The sequence below is a fragment of the Acomys russatus genome, chromosome 8, assembly GCF_903995435.1.
Source record: "Acomys russatus chromosome 8, mAcoRus1.1, whole genome shotgun sequence".
Classification (NCBI taxonomy): Eukaryota; Metazoa; Chordata; class Mammalia; order Rodentia; family Muridae; genus Acomys; species Acomys russatus.
In genome coordinates this window covers 2,880,880-2,898,290 of record NC_067144.1, presented here as the reverse complement: position 1 = coordinate 2,898,290, position 17,411 = coordinate 2,880,880, and the positions used below count along the sequence as shown (strand labels likewise).

At 45.4% G+C, this 17,411-nt stretch overlaps 1 protein-coding gene across 9 annotated transcripts in view; it reads left to right on the top strand.

The window, feature by feature from the left end:
* The window catches only part of Med15 (mediator complex subunit 15), a 64,930-nt gene that overhangs the window by 17,210 nt on the left and 30,309 nt on the right, over positions 1-17,411 (top strand). For 7 of the 9 annotated variants that reach the window (XM_051150642.1, XM_051150641.1, XM_051150637.1 and 4 more), the window contains exons 2-3: positions 2,378-2,465; positions 17,138-17,189. In XM_051150642.1, the coding sequence (XP_051006599.1) occupies positions 2,378-2,465; positions 17,138-17,189 (140 nt within the window). Of the gene's footprint in view, positions 1-2,377; positions 2,466-6,728; positions 6,809-17,137; positions 17,190-17,411 lie in introns of all 9 variants that reach the window. The other 2 variants (XM_051150638.1, XM_051150639.1) reach the window with 2 other exon arrangements.

The window sequence follows — 17,411 nt, the reverse complement described above, 5'->3', positions numbered from 1 at the left end:
AAATCTCTTCATATCATATCTGTTGCATGACATATCTATATTTTTAAAATAACACTAAGCTAAGGCTATACTGTGTCAACTAGATCTAGTGAAAGTACCCTGCAGCAGCTTGGGAGAACTCTCAGGCATCTGGCTTGGCCTTCGGTGATGACACAGAGCCCACATGTGTGACTGCATCCTGTCAGGCTCCTGTGCCTGCTCCCTCTTCTGTGTCCACATTGAATGTTCTGGCTGTGCTGCTCATCTGCAAGTGCTTGACTTGCTGCCCTCCCCTTGGGACCTGGTATTGGTAGACTGTTTGCAACCTCTGAGTTCTTACTACAGTTTTTTGGTTGTTTACCTCAGTTCTTTTTATATACTTGCCAGAAGGCAGGAAAAGGAACAAGTAGGGCTTTGGGGACACAGGTGAGGCATGCCTCTGAACACAGGTCTGCTTCATATCAGTGATTTTATCACCTGCCGGGTGATGTTTCCATTTCCAGCGTGGAAGCCTCAGCTCTTGTGCACTGGCTCTGCAGTGGCCCCACTCCTGCTGCGTCTGCTCCTCTACGTCGATGGCTGGTTCTTGGTACTATTCTACTTCATTACTATCATGTCTCTTGTGGCTCCAGGAACTTTTTCTCTTATCTGTTCCACACCTGGACACCTTGCAAGCAGGCATCTGCAGCTGCCATCTAACCAGAGCTTATGACTTTAGGCTATAACCAACATAAACATCCATCCAGCCTTCAGCACTCCATCTTTTTATGGGCTCAGCTGGAGGTTCATAATAATCAAATAAAAGATTATTACCAAGCTGGTGGTGATAGTCAGTCTCAGGAGATACAATAGAATAATAAAAAATTTTCATATCTGAATTAATAGGAACATGAGTAGCTATTCCAACATGATCATATCCACACGGCAACCATGGAGGACTAGAGTCCTGCTTTGGCAGAGAATACGAAGCTCTGTCCTTGCTGTATTTCCGCACACAGCTTTTTTTTTTTTTTTTTTTTTTTTTTTGGTTTTTCGAGACAGGGTTTCTCTGTGTAGCCTTGGCCATCCTGGACTCACTTTGTAGACCAGGCTGGCCTCGAACTCACAGCGATCCACCTGCCTCTACCTCCCGAGTGCTGGGATTAAAGGCGTGCGCCACCACGCCCGGCCCGCACACAGCTTTTTAATGGAATTGGGAAAGGATGTACAGAATAACTTTCATTATAATTGTAATAGCCTAAAGTCATAAGCCCAATTTCCCACGTATGTCATTTCTTTCCCTCCCATAAGTGGGTGACAAAGTCACAGGTCGTGATGAATGATCTGGAGCATCAGCTAGGAAAGAGCAATAATTAATAAGGAGGCACCCTGCCAGTACAAGGGCTAATAGCGCTACACAGATAGGAGCAGTGTCTGACATCCTTCATAGGTAGTTACAGAAGACGTCAGCTTTGAACCATAATCTAAAGGTCACCCCAAGATTTGAGTATCATTAGTCATGACTCGAATATGTGATTCCTCCCCCCAACCCACGGGATGAAGCAGAGGGGGATGAGGAATGTAAGCCCAATACAATTCTCCTGAAACACATGCTACCTGCAGAGCAACAACAGCCAGCACTGCCAAAATTGGAGCTCCGTTTGGCCTGTGTACATGTACATGGCTCTTTCCCCCACAGTGTGAAGCAGACCCTTTACTAGGACAGTCCTTTTTATATCTATGTATAAAATGTGTTTTATATCTGTGTATAAAATGTTTTGCACTGGTGTGTGTGAACTGTTGCCTGTTGTTCTCAGTAGTTAGAAGTTGCAAAGTTGGCCAAAGTCTCTTTGGCCCTGTTAGGAAACATGGCTTGCTCCATCCTGCGGGGAATGGGCTGTGACTTCTGTGGACTGCTCATTTACAGATGGGGATCTAGAACTGCAGTCCCATTATACTCATATAGAGAGTAGGGTAGGGGCTCAGGTCACTCAGCAGCCTAGAAATAAGGGCTGGCCAGCTACCCACACGCCTTTAATCCCAGTACTCAAGGAGGCAGTCACGTGTGGATCACTGTGGGTTCGAGGCCAGCCTGGTCTACAAAGTGAGTCCAAGACAGCCAAGGCTACACAGAGAAACCTGTCTCGAAAAACAAAATACAAAACAAAACAAAAAAAATCTACTCGGAGCTGGTTGGGAGCAGGCTGTTGGGGTAGTCCCTCCATGCTCAGGGGCTTCTCCTCCCCTGCTCACCTTGGCCGGGCCCGGCCCCGTTACTCTGAGCTCAGCTCAGGCCACTCTCTGCTGAGTGCCTCTCCCTTCATCCTTCCCTAGGACCTGAGCAGCCGCCTCCCCGGGGACAGCACCAGGGTGGACTTGCTAGTGTATGTAAGCAAGCATCTCTCCTTTTGTATTTCAGTGAAGATGCCATGAGGAAAGCTGGTGTGGCCCACAGTAAATCCAGCAAGGATATGGAGAGCCATGTGTTCCTGAAGGCCAAGACCCGGGTAAGACCTTGCTGGCCAGAGTCCCCAGCAGAGTAGTTCCAGGAGGGGCGTGTTCTTGATACTGGGACCCTGCTACTTGGAACCTGGAGAGGCGAGTGCTTGTCCAGTGGTCCTAGGTACAGCTGGCTTTGCCACAGCACTCTGGAACCTCCCATGTGTCCATGGAAAAGGCAAGACTCCGGGATGAGCACTGAAGCTACAGGCCCTGCCTCTGACCCTGCTGTATGTATGTAGTTGGCTCTGTGATTCCCACAGGGAGCTTTCTGGATCCCATTGCGCCTAAGAAAGAGATGCTGGCTTTGTGCTACACATTCCTGGTGCAGGGGTCCAGAGTCATCTGTGGTTTCTTTGTCCAGAGAGGTGGGCGGTGCTTTGAAAAGTTGAGGCTGGAACTTTTCAGATGGAACTGGAAGAAGAATTTCTAAGTTGGTACAGCACCATGGCCTTTAGTGTACTAGTTCTCAAGAGTGCAGACCAGAAGTGAACAGGGGCTGGAAAGATGGCCCAGTAAGTAACTACAGGCCATACTGTTCTTGAAGAGGACTCCAGTTCCGTTCCCAGTACCAGTGTAGGGTGGCTCATAGGGCCTAAAGGTACAGATCCATGGGATCTTCTGGCCTCCATGGATAACCTGCACTCACGTGCACATTACCACCCCACCCCGCCCCACTTCCACCCTCACACTCGTTCCCACCCCCACACAACTTTAAGTTAAAGCTGAATGTGGTGGTGCATCCTTTTAATCTTAGGATTTACGAGGCAGAGGCAGGTGGATTTAAGGCCAGCCTGCTCTACATAGCAAGCTCCAGGCTAGGCAGGGCTACAGGTCAGACCATCTCCAAATAACTAAAGTAAACACTTTTCTAAAAAAAATTTTTTATTATTTATTTATTTAATGTATATGAGTGCTTTATCTGCATGTACATCTGCATGCCAAAAGACGGCATCAGATCTCATTATAGATGGTTGTGAGCTTGCTGGGAATTGAACTTAGGACCTCTGGAAGAGCAGGTGGCGCTCTTAAACACTGAACCATCTCTCTAGCCTTCTCTCTCTCTCTCTCTTTTTTTTTTTTTTTTCTCTGTGAGACAGGGTTTCTCTCTATAGCCTTGACTATCCTAGACTCACTTTGTAGACCAGGCTGGCCTGGAACTCACAGCAGTCTGCCTGCCTCTGCCTCCTCAGTGCTGGGATTAAAGGCGTGCGCCACCACACCTGGCTTCTTTTTCTTTTTTCTTTTTTAAGAAGTAACACAATATGGCAAAAGTGAAGTGATATTCGAAGTAGAGATTGAAACTGTTTTTATGTACGAGTATATGGAAAGACAGATTTCAAAAGCTCATGGACTGCTCTGTGGGTGTATGACATATATTTGTTTTTCTTTTTTCTTTCTTTCTTTTTTTTTTTTTTTTTTTGTTGTTTTGAGACAGGGTTTCTCTGTGTAGCCTTGGCTGTCCTCCAATTCACAGCGATCCGCCTGCCTCTGCCTCCCGAGTGCTGAGATTAAAGGCGTGCACCACCACGCCCAGCTTTGTTTTTCTTTTAAAAGCATTGTTGATATTGAATTAAGGTACTGTAAAATTCACCCATTGAGGTATATGATTCTGTCATCGAGGATATTCTGAGTTGTGGGATCATTTGTTGCAATGCAACGTTAGAGAGTATTTTACAGAAGCTTGATATATGTTAGCAGTCATACTCAATTTTCCCCAACTGTTAGCAACCACTTACATACTTGGTTGCAGTGGATTTTTCCATTTAAACTTGCTTTATAAACACAGTCATAATGATCTGGATTTTTTTTGCAACTTCTTTCACATAGCACAATCTTGTCAGAATCCATACATTAACCATATTGTAGTGCATACCTGGTTTTTTTTTTCCCAAGACAAGATTTCATAGTGTAGACTAGGTTGGCCTCAACAGATCACCTGCTTCTCTCTTCTGAGTGATGGAATTAAAGGCATGTGCCACCATGCCCATCCCTGATTTCTTTCTTTGTTGAACTATAGTTCATCTATTTATTGGTATGGCAGTTAGCCTTCATCTGGGTTGTTTTTATTTTGGGGTTAGCATGAATAACCCTTCCCTCCCAAGACAGGGTTTCTCTGTGTAGCCTTGGATGGATGTCCTGGACTCACTTTGTAGACCAGGCTGGCCTCAAACTTACAGAGATCTGCCTGCCTCTGCCTCCCAGAGTGCTGGGATTATAGGAGTGTGCCACCACCACCTGGCTTCATATACTAGTTTTTATGTATATTTATTTCACTTCTCGGGGAAATAAAAACTCCCTACATATACTTTGGGTTTGAGTTTCTAAACTGTTTTCCAGAGTAGCTGCAGCTTAAGGTTCTGGTACCTCCAACATTTGTCATTGTCTTTGTTATAATAGCTGCCAGTGTGTGAGAAGTGGTTCTGATTGCTGTTTGTCTGCTTAGTAATGATGCCGCACATCTGTTTAGTGCTTTTGAGTTATTTGTAAACATTCTATAGTGAAATGTCTATTTTTATTCTGTAGTCTTCTTTTTTAAGGTTTGTTTGTTTTTTTCCATTTTTGTTTTGGTTTTTTGAGACAGGGTTTCTCTGTGTATCCTTCGCTGTCCTGAACTCACTTTGTAGACCAGGCTAGTCTCGAACTTACAGAGATCTGCCTGCCTTTGTCTCCCGAGTGCTGGTATTAAAGGCGTGCACCACCACGGCCCAGCTAGGTTTTTTTAAAGACAAGGTTTTTTTGTGTAACGGTCCTGGCTGTCCTAGACTCATTTTGTAGCCCAGGCTGGCCTTGAATGCACAGAGATCCACCTGCCTCTGCCTCCTGAGTCCTGGGATTAAAGGCGTGTGCTACCTCTTTAGTCATTTTTCAATTGAATTGTTGATCCTTTTAGGCTTTTTATTTATATATTTGGATATATAAATCATATAATTTGCAAATATCTGGGAGATGGGTTTTTTAAAAGATTATTTATATTTGCATGTTCACCTGAAAACTATTAGAAGGAATGAATTCAGGACCTCTGGAAGAGCAGACCACTCTTAACCACTGAGCCATCTCACCAGCCCCGAGATGGGATATTTTTATTGTTTAGGTCTATCTTTTGTTTTGTGATGTTACTGCTGTTGCCAGGGACTTGGGCAAAGTGCTCTTATCATTGAGCTATATTCCCATCCCTAATTGTGACTTTGTTTTTGTTTGTTTTGAGATGAAGTTTCTCTGTGTACCCTGATTGTCCTAGAAGTTGCTATGTAAGACCAGGCTGGCCTCAAACTCATAGAGATCTGCTTGCCTCTGTCTCCAAAGTGCTGGGATTAAAGGTGTGCACTACAGTTAAAAGAATTTTGGTAAAGACTTAATTGAAATCATATGTAATGGCGCAGGCCTCTGAACTTAGCACTTGGGAAGCAGAGGCAGGTGTTCTGAGTTCAAGGCCAGTCTGGTCTACATAGTAAGTTTCAGGATAGCCAGTGCTACTTAGCGAGACACTCTGTCTTGGAAACAAAAACAAAACAAAACTTACTTGAATCATTTATTTCTATTTATAAAATGTAAATTTTGTTGGCTCAGCTTTGCTTGTACCAGTCTAAAACTTAGTGGCTTAGAGAGCTAACCCTTTGGTTATCCTGGTGTGTGGGTTCGGGCTTCAGGTGGTTGGGATCGCCTAGCCAGGCACTTCTTTCTACTGGTCTCATTTCTGACTTCTCTTATGGCTGTTTTTAGGGGCGGGGGCTGGGCTGGGCTGGATGATCCATTAAAGGTTTAACTCATTAGTTTATGATGACTTTCACACGGTATTCTGGTGGCACAGCCAAGACTTCATTATATTACTGTGTTTGTGTTTCTGGGGTGAAGAGATGGAAGCTTCTGGCCTTCAGAAGTACTAGAACATTCTTTGGATACCAGAAGTTTAAAGCCAGCGCAGCAGGTTCAAGGAGGGAAGTTGCCTCTTTGTTGTGCGCAGTAGCCTATGTGGACAGGAGTCCAGTGACTGTTGTGTAACCACCGCAGAGATAGGCATCTCAGAGATACGAATGAGCCTTAGGTCCCAAAGGAGATACCTACAGCTTCATCAGCCCCTCACCAGTCAGTTCACTCTGCGTTGGTCTTCGAGTTACTGCCTACTGGTTTTTATAAGTGGTGCTTTAATGATCTTTTTTGAAGCTATGTCTAACTCCCTAACTCCGCAAGGAAGCACTAATTGGAAGAGAGCTGTTTGTAAGAGCAGTGTTGGCTAATCTATGTTTTTTGTTTTGATTTTTTTGAGGCAGGGTCTCACCATGAAGCTTCTGACTGGCCGGGAGCTCTCAGAGACCAGCTTGCCTCTGCCTCCCATGTGCTGGGATTAAAGGTGTGTGCCACCGTCCCCAGAGATCTCTGTGGTTTTATAGATAGACAGTGTATCTGTGCACTGACATCTGACTGCCCTCTTCCCCTGTTGTTCCCCATGGGGCAGGTTCCTATTGCTGTAGTCATGGAGGAAGGAAGTCTCTGTCCTAGAAATCCTGACAAGCTTGCAGGTCCAGAAGCACCACCTGAAGGAAGCCAGGGTTCCACGGGGCCTCTGGCTGTCCAGTGTAGCCTCAAGGCAAGGACAGCCGTGACTGTTCTTGTCTGGAATTGCTTACCAAACTTTTGTTCAGTGGGGAGCTCAGGCCTCACTTGTGTGGGCTTGACATAACGCCCTCCTCATGCTGACATGCTCTGACTTTAGGCTTCATGACCCATTTACAGACTCTAGTGATGATGTGCATGGTAATGTGATGCTATGTGAGTCACCTGACCCTCACTCAGCCCTGTGAAGTGGGGGACTGGTTACTTTTCTTCATGCTGTGACCAAATACCTTACAAGACGCAACGTAAGGAGGGAAGGGTTTATTCAAACACTTCACAGTCCCAAGGGGATGCCGCCCAGCGTGCACAGCGTGCCCAGAGCGCCCAGCATGTCGCGGCAGCAGGAGCAGAGGGCATGTGCAGGCAGGAAGCAGCAGTGCTGGTACTCAGCTAGCTAGCTCTTTTTCTTTTCTTTTCCTTACGCCGTCCAGGACACGAGCCCAGGTGCCACCTACAGTTAGCATGGGTCTTCCTGCCTCAGTTACTTAGTCTACATAAGCACACCTAGACATGTGCAGAGGTCCTGGTCCTGTCAGTAGTAACTGTCACAGGTAGTTACAGACGGGCTCACAGGTTCTAGTTTCCTACCCAGGCTAGAGCAGAGTAGGGAAGTGACCAAGGGTTTGAGTGTCAGAGCTGGCAATCTTAGCCATGTCCCTACTGTCTTCCATCCACCAAAGCACAAAATACCCGGGCCCACTTATCCCTAATGTCCTTAATACCTGTGGGTTGGTCTCCTCTCTGTCTAAAGGAGGTTAAGGGAGAAATATAGCTGAGACATGGGTTGATGGTTCATGTTGATAATGGAAGCCTGGCAAGGTGACAGGGTTGGCATCCGCTGAATGAGAAGGCAGTCACGAGCGGGTAGCAGGAATGTAGCACACGATCCACAGTACAAGATTCCACCTCGGAGAGCAAATAGAAAGCTTAGGTCCAGTTGCCTTCACATTTGAATATCTCTTTTGCTATTCTACTTACTTGCCCCAGAGTTGAGACACTGGAAATACTCTGTAAGAGCTGAGAAAACCAGATCTGAGTTAGGTGGGTGGAAACCACATGAAAAGCAGTGTTTTTTTCTGCTGTGTTTTGTTTGTTCGTTTGTTTTGTTTGAGACAGGTCTCTTACATAGCCTTGGCTTTCCTAGAACTCACTATGTAGATGCTGCTGCCCCTGCCTCTGCCTCCTAAGTGTACCATCACACCTGGCCTTGTTTGTTTTGAGACAGAGTCTCATATTAGGCTAGTGTCAAACTAGTTCAGAAATAAGTTTGTGGGTTTTGGGTTATTTTTCCAGAGTTTCTCTATGTAGCCTTGGCTGTCGTGGGCTTGCTTTGTAGACCAGACTGGCCTCGAACTCTCAGAGATCCATCTGCCTCTGCCTCCTTCTCAAGTGCTGGGATTACAGGTGTGTGTCACTGTGCCTGGATTAACAGTGGTTTCTTGTTTGTTTGTTTTTGGTTTTTCGAGATAGGGTTTCTCTGTAGCCCTGGCTATCCTGGACTCGCTTTGTAGTCTAGACTGGCCTTGAACTCATAGTGATCCACCTGCCTCTGCCTCCCGAGTGCTGGGATTAAAGGCGTGCGCCACCACTGGACCGGCAACTTTAAACTTTCATTCTTTCTTTTTTAAAAAGATTTATTTATTTATTATGCATACAGTGCTCTGGTTGCATGTACACCTGCAAGCCAGAAGAGGGCATTGGATCACATTACAGATGGTTATGAGCCACCATGTGGTTGCTGGGAATTGAACTCAGGACCTCCAGAGGAGCAGTCAGTGCCCTTAACCTCTGAGCCATCTCTCCAGCCCCCAACTTTAAACTTTCTATCTTAACTTTTTAAAATTACTTAAATCGAATTGTATAAAATCATTATCAGGAACTATAAAGCATCAATTCATCTAAACAGCATTATATCATGAAAGTTCATTTTCATGTTGATCTGCAGGAAATTTGCCTAACAGAATGGGCTAGCTAGGAAGCAATCACTCCTGAGACAACGCCCCTTGGGCTATGCTTCTCCAAGGCACACCCTCGCACTTGCCCATTGAAGTTCTTCCTGCATGGTATCTGCCAAAGCAGGCAAATCTCTTCGAATTGAGGCCAGCCTGGTCTACATAATGAGTTCCAGGCCAGCCTCATAATAGTACTATATAGTAACAAGCAACTTGTTTGGTTGTTTGCTTGTTTTGAGAAAGGTTCTCTCTGTAGCTTTGGCTATCCTGGAACTCACTCTGTGATCAGTCTGGCCTTAAACTCAGAGGCTCGCTTGCCTCTGCCTCCTAAGTGCTGGGACTAAAGGCATGTGCCATTACTGCTTGGCCAACAGTTTTTTTTTTTTTTTTTTTTAGATATTAGCTAAGCTTTCTAAGTTCCCACTCCTTTTGTTTGTTTGTTTGTTTGTTTGTTTGTTTTTCAAGACAGGGTTTCTCTGTGTAGCCTTGGCTGTTTTGGACTTCCTTTGTAGACCAGGCTAGCCTTGAACTCACAGCACTCCACCCACCTCTGCCTCCCAAGTGCTGGGATTAAAGGTGTGCGCCTCCGCCTGCTAAATTCCCATTCCTTAAAGGGCTAGTTCCCCCGCCCCTTCATTCCGGTCATTCATCTTATGAAGAAGGTCCTTTATGGGAAATCAGTTATTTTTTACTTACTTACTCGTTTCTGGTTGAGGACATTTATATTTGACACATAATGTCATAGACAGGACTAATCTGTTTTCTTCATCTAAGCCCCAGCCCATAAGTTACACATAGAGAAAACAATGTAGGCATTTTAGTGTGGAAAGAGAAGTGCAGTCTCCTCTTCCTACACCAATAAGCTAAGTCAAAATTTCAGTCTTTTATTTATTATTTTTTATTTTTTTGAGACAAGATTTCTCTGTGTGTAGCCCTGGCTGTCCTGGAGCTCACTTGTAGGATGGCTTCAAACTCACAGCAATCCCCCTGCCTCTGCCTCCCAAGTGCTGGGATTAGAGGCGAATGCCACCATGCCCAGCTCTGTTTTTGTTTTTGTTTTTAAGATTTATGTAATTTATGTATATGAGTGCTCTATTTGCACATGTGATTGCATGACAGAAGAGAACATGAGATCCTATTACAGATGGTTGTGAGCCACTATGTGGTTGCTGGGAATTGAACTTAGGTCCTCTGGAAGAGTAGCCAGTGCCCTTAACCTCTGAGCCATCTCTCCTGCCCCCCAAATTTGTGTTTTTAAGGCAGCAGTAACGGTGACACTATGTCTAAAGATCTCTCCTGTAGTTTCTTAGTAATTGGTAAAGTTACATACAGATCTTAGTTACTTCTACAATTTTGGTTTCATGGTGTTTGGAGCTAGCTGTAAACCGTTCTAAACTCCAAGTTACACTCATCAAATATGAAGAGTTCTGTGTCTGGGTTGCTTATTGAGCACCTAAGCAGCCATCAGCAGAGGAACTGGTGAGAATATATGCTGGAGTCCAATTGCTCCTGCTGGCCAGTGTGCCTTGGCTGCTGTGACAGCTCTAAGGGGAGGGTGTGTCCTTGGAGTGCCTTCACAGCCTCTTGAGCAGTCGCTTCTGTAAGATCCACTTCCCAATACCTGGCCAGGCCCAGTGTCCCACATTTACCCTCTGAATACTGGATCACAGGCTTATGTTACCACACTCAGTTGGCGCATGCTGGTGATTAAAGCAAGGCTTCATGCACCTAGGCATGCGCTGTACTATCAGTGGCGCTGCATCCCTAGCCAAAGCCACAGCTTCATAGCTGTGACTCCAAAAGCACAAGCAACAGAAGAGAACAGGCACTTCCGAATTCATCAGAAACAAACCCTTGGGGGCTGTTAAAGCCTCTCATTCGACTGGTTAAGCTAGGCCTGGTCCTGGAAGCTTCTAACCTCCATACAGTCTATTCTAGGCCTAAGTTGTTTTCAGCCTCAGAGACTTACCGCTAAATACACTTACTCTTTCTAGCTCTTCGGAGCTCTGAGCTGGCTACTGTGCTGGCTACTGTGGCCCAAACTTCTCTCCCAGCTGACTTATCCAACCTGGCTTTTCTCTTGACCTCTGAATTCCTCTGCTTGGCCTCATACCAACTTTGGCGATCTGTTCTAATCTTCTGGCTCCTTCTCATTCTCTGGCTCATTCGGTCTTCACCTGTATCTAGCTTCTTATCTCTTCAACCTCTCTTCCTCCTCTCTTCCTCATTCTCTGTGCTGCTCCCTTAAGTAGCTTCTCTTTCCTCTCTTTTCTCATGAGAGTTAGGCATATTCTATTCTGTCAAATCTTTCTCTGATTTGTCACTTTGTTTGCCACTCAATTAGACATCACTTTCAAACTTGAATGTTGCCTTCTACCACCATGCCTGGACCTAACCTTTTCATTACTTGAAACTTGCTCTATACCAGGCTGACCTTGGACTCAGAGATCTGCCTCCCTGCCTCTTGGGATTAAAGGCGTGTGCCACTACCACCTGGTCTGCAGCATCACACAGACCTAGAAGGTCTTTGGATGTAATCTCTTGCCAGCGCAGCTATGTTCTGAATTAGAATTCCTCTACAGCAGGCTGAGTTAAGGCACTTGCTCCCAAGCCTGGTCAACCTAAGACCTATCCCTGTGATCCGCTTGGTAGAAGGAGTAGAACCATCTCCTACAAATTGTTCTTTGAACTCAATTTGCATGTCCACACCATGTCTACCTACATGTGTATAAAGTTAATTAAAACACAAACTTTCTCTGCATTACAGGACACATCAAGAGAGTGAAAAAACAACTTCTGGCATAGGAGAAAATATAAATAATATTTGAGAATTGACTCTGTAGTTTATATGACAACACTAAAAAATAGACACAGGATTTGAATACATATTTCTCAAAAGGTATAAAATGGCTACTATACACATGAAAAGATATTTAACACCACTAATGATTAAGGCTGGTGAGATGACTCAGTGGGTAAAAACAATAAAAGAGAACCAATTTGTGAAAGTTGTCCTCAGACCTTCACACAAGTACAGTGACACAGCGTGCCCACACATATATCAGACACACATACCCACAAATAATAGGTAAAATAAATTAAAAATAAACACTGTGAGAGGTGAACATAGTGACATACTCTAATAATCTGGAGTCTGAGGCAGAGAATAGCCAAAATTCAAGGCCAGTCAGGGACAATGAGATAGTAAGATCCAGCCTCCAAACCAAACCAAACCAAACCAAACCACCACCACCACCACCAAAACCCAAACCATAGTGAGATGCTAGCTCAGACCTGTTATAGCTGTGGCTTAGGAAGAAATTAAAGCTGGCAGTGATGTTATACCTGTAGTTCCTATTCTTAGAGGCCTGAGGCAGGGGGATCACTTGACCAGCAAGGTAACGTAGCAAGACCCTCATCTAAAAATAAAGAAGGCAAGAAGTAGTGTTAACAAAGTGTATAGAAATCAGAGCCTCCTGCATTCTGGGAGGAACGCAAACGGTGCAGGTGCTGTGGAGAGCAGTATAGTGTATGCGTGCCTGGGCATTGCTTACCATAAATGAAAACATGTTCAGATACAAACTTGTACTGATGCGCCCCTGTTATCACTGATCAAGGCCAAAAGTGGAGAGTCTGGAGAGGTGGCTCAGTGGTCAAGAGCACTGGCTGCTCTTCCAGAGGACCCATGTGGTGGTTCCCAACATGGTAACTCCAGTTCCAGGGCATCTGATGCCCACTTCTGGCCTCCTTGGGCACTGCATGCACATCATGCACAGATACACATGCAGGTAAAATACCCATACACAAACAAAACTAATAACTTTTTAAACAGCCCATAGAGACAACCCAAATGCCTGTCAGCTGATGAGTGGATAAACAGAAGGCGTTCGTATCTGGCAGTATTGTTTGGCCATATAAAGTATGAAGTGTTCATGCTGCCACAAAGTGAGTCCTAATAACATGATAGACATTCTGCATTTTGAACTGCATTTGGGTAGTGATGGCAGCTCACGCCCTTAATCCCAGCAACACTCAGGAGGCAGAGGTAGGCGGGTCTCTCTGAGTCCTAGGCCAGCCTGGTCTAATGAGGTAGTTCTAGGACAACCAAGGTGATACAAAGAAACCCTGTCTCAAAACAAACAAACAAACAAACAACAAAATATGAACAACTGCATGTTGATAGAATCTATAGTGGGCGGACTGATGATGACTTACTAGTTTCCTGTGGCTGCTGTAATAAATGACCGCAGATCCAGAGGCTTTGGTATCTGAGTCCCATGGCTCTGTCTTGAGACTGTTGTTCATTTCTCTTGTTTGTGGTTGGCTAGTTTTGTTTTGTTTCTGCCTGCCTCCTGTCTTTCCTTTCTTTATTCCTTTTCTTGATAGGGTCTCCCTTTGTTGCTCAGTCTGGTCTTGAACTCTATATCCCGCCTGCTTCATGCCTTTTTTGTCTTGTGAACAGAACTATGAAACAGCATGGTTTGGGTGTTTGTTTTTGTTTGTTTATTCACTTTACAACTTGGTTCTAGCCCCATCCCTCCTTACCTCCCAGTTCCACCCTCCCTCCCTCGCCCCATCCTTCAGAAAAGGGAAGCCCCCTTTCCCATCCACCCCAGCTCCTCAAGGCGCATCAGGCCTGAAAACAGAATGCATTTGAATTAATAAGTAAAGCTCCGTACTTGCCCTCTGATGTTTTCAGTTGAGATTTACCTACAGAGAGGCTTGAAAGTGTCTTTCATCTTGAACCATGTATGTTTTAGGGTAGTGTGAATATCTAGCTCTCTCCACCAGCTCCGGATAGTTCCCGCTAGTGACCAAATGTGACCACTGTTAAGCTTAGGATTCTTTTGCAGCTTTGCCTATGTCCATATACTTTCCCCTGAAAGCTGATACAGTTTTGAGTTTGTTTCTGGTTTTTTGTTTGTTTGTTTGTTTTTTGTGTTTGTTTTTTCTTCTCTAACAGAAAAGGACCATTTAAAAGATTTTTTTTTTCCTGCTGTTGTTATTTTCTGTAGTGTTCCACCAACAACTTGGTACTCATGTGTTTCTGCTGAGGTTTGAGTTTTTTCTTTTGGTTTCTTTCATCTTCTCAGTTGTAAAAACTTGACATGCTTTCTGAGTGCAAACCAGCAACATGGTATGTTTGGAAAAGGCTATTTCCTGATACTTGATACTTTCCTGTGATTTAGTCTAACCTTTAGTATTCTGCAGATTTAAGTGACTATATTCAGCTTCCTTGGGTCTTTTACAAAAGGTAGCATGTGGTGCAGAGTGGTGGGCAGTATTGCTGTTTCTCTTTTGATTTCTTGTGGGAGCTCATTCTAGGCTATTGTTGTTTGTTCTTTCTACAGGATTAATGGATATTTTGAAAGTCTGTGAGGCTGACGCCCACACTCACCAGTGGTGTGTGTGGGGTGGTGAGGATAGGGAGGAAGGGGGTTGTGCATGATCTCAGGCCTCACACATGCTCTGCTGTCAAGCTACTCCCCAGCTGCTCCTAAGCTTTTTAGTTTTTCCAGACAGGGTTTCTCTGTGTAGTTTTGGCTACTGTGGACTTGCTTTCTAGACCAGGCTGGCCTCAAACTCACAGTGATTCACCTGCCTCTGCCTCTTCCCGAGGGCTGGGATTACAGGCATGCGCCACTGCAGCCAGCTGCTCCTGAGCTTTTTCATCATGTCTCTGGAAACTAGATAATGTTAGTTGACTATTTATCAGGTGGTGTGTGGTGTATTAAAGCTATTAATACATTTAAAGTCTTTATACTGGGCCTGATACTTTGTACCTTTTGGGTATGTGTACTCTAGTTTGGGGGTTGTTGTTTAGAGCCTCCTTGGGTGTAGCCTGCACACATAGTCTTGATGAGCAGGGCAGAAGAAGTAGAGACAACCCTTAGCCTCTTTTCTCAGCCACGCTGGCCGGATTAGAGAATGTGGAGATGGACGAAGGGCCATACTCTCTCTCTTTGGAATAGAGGCTGGGAATGCTCACAGCTGTAGGACGGTCAGTTAGGCCACCTGTGCCCACAGTGGAGGTGAGCAGTGAGGGAACAAAGGCAGCCAGGCCTTAGGGTCACGAGTGCAGTGACAGTAGTGAAGCCTCCTACAGAAGGTCCCTGCGGACATCTCACCAGTACACGGCCCCAACATGTTCCTAGATGACCAGCTCTTAATTGATTTCTAGACCTTGATGGCTGCCATACTGTAGCCAGGAGTGGTGCTGGTCATCTCAACAAGGTGTGTCTGCCCACCTGGCTCTAGGCCCTAGATTTTTTTTTTTTTTTGGTCCCAGCCTATATGTGGAAAAGACTTTGGGGAAATGGCTTCTGTGCTTCATCTACTGTGTCTTGGGTCTAAGTAAACACTTCTTCTAGAACCTGCTTCTTCCAGTCATATCTTTCATGGTAGTAGGAAAAAAACTTGCCAGGTTATTTTAAAGATTACAGGAGAAAATAGCCCAAGCTTTTAACAAGCAGTCACATGCACCTGTCTGGTTCTAGGGCTTTCCTCGCTGGGCCTTGGCCATCTCATTTCTGTTACCGATCATTTGGCCCCAAACACCCCTTGCTCCCCTTTCAGCACATGATCATACTTCGGATACCAGACCGCAGTGGACCCTCGGCAGATTGTCTTTTCAGCCAGAAATTGGTGGGACATTGGGAAGGGGCGTGTTGACAAGACCTCGTCAGTGTCCTCTGTTCCCGCTGTGCCTTGTTTTCCACTCTGAGTCAACGCCCTTGGTGAAAGATTTCCCTAGCTTCCCCTTCCCCTTTCTCTGTGCTGGTACCTTTAGCTGGGAGATAGTGATGACTGGGGTTATTAGGAGCGACACCAGCTGTAGACAGTCCTAAGATTTGCATGCTCACTCAGTCTGTGCTCATCTTCTGTCTTTCCTCTGTTACCTGGTCAGTGTCAGGATGACTTTGGGGAACAGTCACACAAAAGTAGATATTGAGGGCTTTGCTCCTCTGAACTGCCATGGTGGCAGAGTGGGCATTTCAGTGAAGAGAAAGATGGATGACATGAGGTTTTAACCCAGGAAGCTCTTTGTTGGCCTCATAGTAGTGATTTTCCTTATAGACTCATAGTAGTAATTTCCCTAGAACACCCAGGAGCGAGTGTTCTTCTTAGATGCACAGAAGACAGTCATAGAAGGCAAGCCCTACCGTGCAGGTTCTGAAACTGGACAGCACAGAGAAAAGGCCTGTTCAGGCAGTGTCACATTTGAGAAGGGCTTTATTCTCATTCTCTCTCCCTCCCTCCCTCCCTCCCTCTCTCTTTCTCTCTCTGTGCTTTTTCTCCCTTTTTTTGCCACTAACAGAAGAACATTTCTTAGTCATCCTGGAAGTTTTAGAGAGGCTTTGGAGAAGAAGGAGGGACCATCTCTCTTTTGGGACACTCATGCAGATGTGTGTGTGTTTGGGGAAAGGCTACCACAATGTTGTCATAAAAAGCAAAAGCTGGGCCGGGCGTGGTGGCACATGCCTTTAATCCCAGCACACGGGAGGCAGAGGCAGGTGGATCTCTGTGAGTTCAAGGCCAGCCTGGTCTACAAAGCGACTCCAGGACAGCCAAGAGAAACCTTGTCTCGAAACCCCTCCCTCCAAAAAGCAAAAGCACTGACATAGCAATAATTCAAGCCTTGTGACATATACCTGGATTGACTGCTCTGTGAAGAGGGGATTTTCTTAGCTGAAGTGTTCTTTCCCATCAGCGTGGGATCCCATCTGCCTTTTTGCTTTTTTAAGAGGGGCTTTCTCTATGTAGCCTTGGCTCTCCTGGAACTCACTTTTTAGACTAGGCTGGCCTCAAACTCACATCGATCCACCTGCCTCTGCCTCCCAAGTCCTGGGATTAAAGGCGTGCGCCACCAAGCCCGGCCTCTACACCCTTCTTAATTTGTGCCTCTGAGAGGGGAACTCATTGGCAGCTCCCCTACAAGAGATAGTTCCCAGAGAAAGCCATTGGGGTGAGTGGCTGTGGCTATCTCAGCAGTCCAGGGGGCCAAGGCTTGAAGGAAGAACCTCAGGTGTCTGGGCCCTCAAGGGACGGCTAGGGGGAGTCACATGTCTTTGCTTCTCCATTTGAGATTAAAGTACTTCTGTTTTCACTTTTAGGATGAATACCTTTCCCTTGTGGCCCGACTCATTATCCACTTTCGAGATATTCGTAAGTAAGAGTTCATATTTTGGAGTAATTGTGGTTGGTTTGAGGGGCCTGTTTTGTGGCTATGTACTAGGAACTCTGAGCAGGCCTCAACACCTGACTAAGAACACTCCATGTTTCTGGGAAGTTCATCATTGCTTCTGGATTCCCCACCTTCCTTGGCCTCAAAATGTGGATTTGGACTTGGTGGAAATGTTGGTTTCAACACAAGCTATAGTCATTTTG